The sequence below is a fragment of the Sinohyriopsis cumingii genome, chromosome 12 (assembly GCF_028554795.1).
Source record: "Sinohyriopsis cumingii isolate HCF-2022 chromosome 12, ASM2855479v2, whole genome shotgun sequence".
Classification (NCBI taxonomy): Eukaryota; Metazoa; Mollusca; class Bivalvia; order Unionida; family Unionidae; genus Sinohyriopsis; species Sinohyriopsis cumingii.
In genome coordinates, this window is record NC_142972.1 from 24,127,366 (window position 1) to 24,133,611 (window position 6,246).

General features: G+C 37.0%; 1 protein-coding gene across 1 annotated transcript in view; it reads right to left on the reverse strand.

Annotated features, from left to right (window-relative positions):
* LOC149786105 (transmembrane protein 181-like) overlaps positions 1-591 on the reverse strand; it is a 51,385-nt gene extending 50,794 nt beyond the window's left edge. The window contains exon 1 of the mRNA XM_089976420.1: positions 515-591. Coding sequence (XP_089832546.1) covers positions 515-534 — 20 coding nt within the window. The 5' untranslated portion in view covers positions 535-591. The remainder of the gene's footprint in view (positions 1-514) is intronic.
* Positions 592-6,246: the final 5,655 nt, after the last annotated feature.

The window sequence follows — 6,246 nt, forward strand, 5'->3', positions numbered from 1 at the left end:
ATCAAAACACACTACACAGCGCTGTTAGTTAGGCTGTAAGACCCTGACGCCCAAAACATAAATATCAACATCAAGGTCTTACATGTAGGACTAACATAGACAGACAAGTTGTTCTCCACCTTTTTGTTTTTTTGTTTGACTGCCGCCAGTGAAACAAAAAAAAAAGGTGGAGAACAACTTGTTGGTCTAGGACTAACACAGACCAACTGCATTGGAGTTTGTTCGCGCGCGCACGTATCTCTGCATCCTGCTTAACACTATCTGATGATAAACACTTAGTATATTTTCTACAAGTCTGCTTTCAAAACTCACATATCAAAGTCTTCATGCCAGATCGATAATACAAAAAGAGAACATAGTCTACATTCTGATTTGTGATGGCTTGAAGCAACACATTTTCCACAAAATTCGGCCTACAAGCTTTTGGGCTGAATCTATTTACATCTTACAAAAACTGCTGACAACAGAGGCATATTCTGACATGAACAAATAGATTTCACTTTACTAGACTTACGATTCCAACTCTTTTGCCATGTTGGCGGTGACATGTGGACCAGTGTTTGTTTTAATCAATTTATTTTCCAGACTGCTCTAAATATCTAGAATAAAAAATAAACACATATATTTACGACAAATATTTACGACTGCCAGAAAACCAGTCTGCATGAATATTATTTTAAGTTACTTCGTCCGAGTATGTTTACATCCCGGACATATTTTTAGTAGGGGACAACGCCGTATATTTTAGTACACTTTATTGATTTGTCATGGTCCTAATATATAAGTTACCAGTTTTTAAAATAATGAGCTAAATATACAGTCGCACCCCACCCACAACATTTGGCTAAAAATAACAAAATTCACGGTTTCTGCCGTCATGAAAAGGTAATTTATATAATAAGTCTATAATAATACTGTGTTTGGAAAAGGCAATTTCTGTTCACCTTATTTGTTTCGACTTGCATTAAAAAAGTTTTAATTTAATGATCACGAACTTGGAGAAGTATATTTTATGTAAACATTTGTCGAGCATAAGCAAGAGAGACTTAAAACTGTCTAAAGGAAATGGCCATTCATGAGCGGCATGATGCAGCAAACACGCTGGAAAACGATGAGGTAGGGGTGGTAGGGTAGAGCAAAGTAAACTTGTTCATCCCACATGGGGCTCGTATTGTTACTTACATAAATGTACTGTATAATAAATAGTACATGCATGACAGGTCAATGTAAGCAACGATACGAGCCCCTGTGTTCATCCTATGTTCATTGACTCTTTAGAGCCCGTGGAAGCAAAATAAATAAATTAATTAAAACTATTTTTTTTAAATTATCTTGGCCCTAAATTTAAACAAGTGACCTTCTAAATCATCAGATATCAACTCCAGTATACTGCAAGCCATCCAACCCCAACTACCAACAAAATACAAAATAAGCTCCATGTTATAAATTATTAAATGCATGTTAATAGACACACACACCAAATACTCTGAATCTCCAAAGGAAACCGAGAATTCCTGTTGATGCTAACTTCAGGAATCGCACCTTATCTAATTTTTCTTTTCCGGTTATACACATCTTAATTACTGATCCATGCACGTGACAGAGACCCGATTGATACATGCCAAAATTAAAATGGACAATTCTTTATATCAAAAGAAAAGAAGTAAACCATACATATTTGTCAATATACATGTCGACTTTCTTACCTCTCACAACGGTCATGGTGGTAAGTGGGAGATATGTATTTTCCAAAAAAGCTGAAAATGTCTGAAAACTGAGACAGAAAAGATCTAGCACTGCTTGTCCACGATGGGCCGGCAAAAGTCTGCGTATAATGATCCATTTTTCTCAATGCATTCTTCTGGATTGTAAACTTATTATATATTGGAATGGTCGACTTTTCTCCACTGGATGCCTTATGTCAGCTGAATTAATAATGAATTTAGAAGTACATATCTGCTTTTGTTCTAATGATTGTGATTAGGGAGTCATACTGTTGGAAACTCTCCATAATCCTGCAGAAATATCTGGTTAAGGCACCGTGGGTCACTTTTTTGTATGCTCCATAGAGGCCGCCATCTTGAAGTCAATAACATAGTCATTCATAAATTATCGTATTTGCGTTACTGTACTTATAATACTGATAATAGTCATGGAGTATGATTGGTAGATAAGATAATAACTTGATAGTTAATATGAGCTTTTGTCAATAGACACTGTCACAAAAGACAAATTGTCTACTTTACTGGATTCCCGTCTAAATTTAGCAATAATTGGTTATTACGGAAATGATCGATTTTCAGACGGAACACTTAAACCGATCGATCATCTACCCTGTTCCCAAAGAAAACGAGAAAGAAAGGCACCGTTTCTAGTTTAGCAATTATTTCAGGGCCGTCGTTTCTTTGTTTGTTCTCTTAAAGCAAACTGAGTCAGTGCAAATGCAGAATCTGGAAATGAGACGCTGCATATAGTTTTTTTTTCTATGCACTCGACCATTTCTAAATTCTTTCATGGAAAGAATTTATGTCTGAGAGACTGCCTCTTTAGATTGCCGTAGCGTTTTTGTTTTTTCCTCTTCGAACATTTGAAGACGCACGTTATAGTTCAGTGTCCTTTGGTGTTGCTGGTTGGTCTAAAACGCTCGCCTTTACCGATTACTGCCTTCTCACCTCAGTCCACGTGGGTTCCAAGTTCGGGTTCCGCCAGTTTAAGTACCTGAGAACACCTGCCAGTAGCTTCCCGTCCGTCGGTGGTTCTTACCGAGGTTTGAGGGTGTTTTTTTTTTTTTTTTTCTCCACTAGTTATGCTGGCCGCCATGTAAAACCTATCCTTACGCTGAGAAATGGCTATAAAGAAAACTTGTCCTCCTGAAGTTTGCGATCGTCAAATAATGCCAGCTTTAAAGCGATATTAATGTAGGCGAAATTTTGTGCGCATTTCACTCTGAGATGATATGTGTTCTTGTGCACAAGATAACCTTTGTTAGAAATAAATTATCTTCTTCGTAATAGCCAAGTAATAAAGACCATATATTCCATATAAATAGTCTAATAAAAAGTAAAATATTTACGACGAATAACCAATGACAAAAGCAACATGATCAAAATGATCAAAAGCGGATTTTAAGACAGATGAGGCAAGGATTAGCTAGGAACACTTTGTCCTACCTTTAGCCATCCATTCCATTTCACACAGTTATTAATGTGTGAAAATTACTTAGACTTTCTCCTCTCGGTAAATTTCAACCAAATCTGTTGTACACGAAGAAAATACGATCATTGGCTCTAAGTCCGATAAATCAAATCCACAATGCTGTGTTGATGATAATAGACGAAGTACCGATCAGATTTGTGGGTTTCATTTATCACACTAATCGGTTCTCTGTCTCAAAATCTGACGTAGTCCAGACTCCTGTATCACAAAAAGATTCGTAGTCTTGTCCTCCTGATATTATTTTTATAATTTTGTTAAATTTTAAATATCTTTCTTGTTTTCCATGATATATTGAAGTGAAAGAGTCAGTGAGCACCATGCACATAGAGGAGATTGATGTAGAGTACAGTTACAAGTTAAAACCGATTAATTTAAACTGTTCTGGTAGGCACATCTCTCACAAAGTCCCAACATGAAACACAATACATGTAACTCTTGTTTGGAAATTTTTTCTACGAAAACGTAATACAGTCCATAAAGTGACTGTTCGAGATAAACGAGACAGGAATTTAAAAGGCGATGTGTCTAAACATTGCCGTATACCTAAATAAGGCTTCGAAGTAACCGAAAATAATAGAATATTGCAATGTACATAATGAACAGTCGTCGTGACTTTCTCTGCAAGTTAGACGAATTTTAAGTGGCCGTGGGTTTTGCGTCAGTAATATCGTATCTGTTCAGTCGTTCACACGTTTCGCGGTTTAAAACGTACAATCTGAAGAAAACAGACATTTTGTTAATGATTTACTTATGTCCTCGACTAGAAAGGCCCCTTTTCTTAACAAATTCCATAACATGAACCACATGGACAGTTTGCTCCTGAATCTAACTGCCAGTTTGATGACTATGTGGATCCGTACGCGTAAATGTGGAAAACGTCGTCGACGCCGCTGAAGAAAAAACCAAGGGTGATGTAGAAGACAAAACCAACGAAAAATGTAAACTTCGACGCCATTGAAAAAGGCATAAAAGTGAATGAAATAATATCCAGGAATGAAGAGATTGCAGCTTTCGATCCTGATAAAGTAAATATAATTTTACAAAAACTTTACTGTCGAATAGACATTTAGATGAACAATTTTGTATTATAACTATGCCTACAACGAACCTGCTCTAACTATTTTCGCGAGACCGTAGAAAAAGGATACCAAGAAGTTCAAAAAATGCATTTTTGCTTGTGTTATTGGGAGTCGCAAACAAACCACAACCGGTTGCAAAGCAACTTCATCCAGATGAACATCAACTGAAACTTCCCACTAACGTAAACTTCTCTGAACCACGCTGGACGCAAGTTCTCGTGATTCTTTCCCGACCATTGCTTGAACAAACCCGTGTTGGTATCGTGGTACATATTTTTGTGCGGCAATGCACGTCAAGTAAATTCATGATTATTCCTTTACAACATTTGGTATTGAACATGTTATTGACGCAAAAGGGGAAAACCGTCAAAGATTTTATAAGTTTCGCTTTTTCTGTCATTGACTTATCCGCGTGGTTGAAGCTTCAGCCGCCTAAGCATGGTGATGGAACCAGTTCCCTGTCTACAAATTCAGTTCGCGCGCTATCAGTGGCCTGGCCGGATCCGGGAAAACTCAACGGTTGCCGAATCTGATTATGCGATGATTCACATGGGTTTTCTGAGAATGGTTGCGACTTAAAAGGCTCTACCGTAATACTCCTACGTGGAGCGATTTTGATAAAATACTTGGCATGTATAGAACTATAGGTGCAGAAAAGGTTGAGCCAAACTGGAATACATACCAAGTACATATAAAAAAAGCTTGCAAAAATCTATAAAGTTAGTTTTCTGGAGGAGGATCTGCCTTCCGCGGACGCGGATGACAAAGACATGTAGGAAACTACAAAATGTGTGAAGGAAGTTGCAGAAACCACCGCTGAGATTATGGGAAAATAAAAATAAAACACCGGGTCTGATGAGACATGGGGCAGTGCAAATGACACAAATTAAAAAAGATTAGAGGGCATACAAAAGAATGTTGGAGAGGCACTTGCAAATCTTCCACAAGAACAACAATGAATACAAATCAGTGTAGAAAGATTGTCGATTTCAGGATCACAAGATCAAAGATCAAGGTCACTGTGACTGATAGATGAAATATGATTTCCCAGTAATAATATTAGTTCTACATTACAAACCTTGACGAAACCTGTGGATGGTTTGAACTTAGGGTAAGGAAATGGCTTATAGATTTTGGAGTTCAAAGGTCGATATCAAACACTGGATATGAAAGAGGCTAATTGATTTAGGAGATAAAAGGTAAATTGTCAGGAACACTGTGGCTGAAAGAAATCAAGTGTTTTTGTTGTTGTTGCTTAACAGCTTTAATTCTAGACAACGTACCTAGCTTGACCAAAATTTGTAGAAAAGCAATCAACTATAGTATGGAAGAAACGTATTACTGTTCTGTTTAAAGGGTCAAATGTAAAGGTCAAAGTCACTGTTACTCAAAAGAAAAAAGTCTTTTTGAAGAAAGAAAAAAAAAAAGAAAAAAAAGAAAAAAAAGTCTTTGAGTTCCTCGACAAAACTTGACCTGCACTTAGTGTAATTGAAAAATATTTTGGGGTCTAAAGGTCTGAGGTGACGGTCATGTTAACTTTAATAGGAAAATAATGGTTTCTGCACAAATTTTTTCTTCTTCACTGGGCCAGTCATCTCCAGTCAACCAACCCATACTAGTACCTTCATAAAGGACTATGAAACACTGGGCTTTTAATTCACAAATCATTCTCCAGGAAAGCTTATGTCACGTTTATATATATATGTATATTGGGACTCTTCAAATAAATTTCCGTCAACAAGTCTGATTTAAACTGAATTCCAATTATTTCAGATATGTTCCTCAGATGGTTGATATTCACACAAATCACATGCAGCCGTACAAATTGGGTAACTTGTTAAGATCCCTGGCAGCAGTTAAGCCAGGTCCGTCCCCCATCCAGTTGTCATACTCAAAGCCAAAACTTTAATGGCGACGTTTAATCTCGTAATGTCGCTTGATGATTCACACT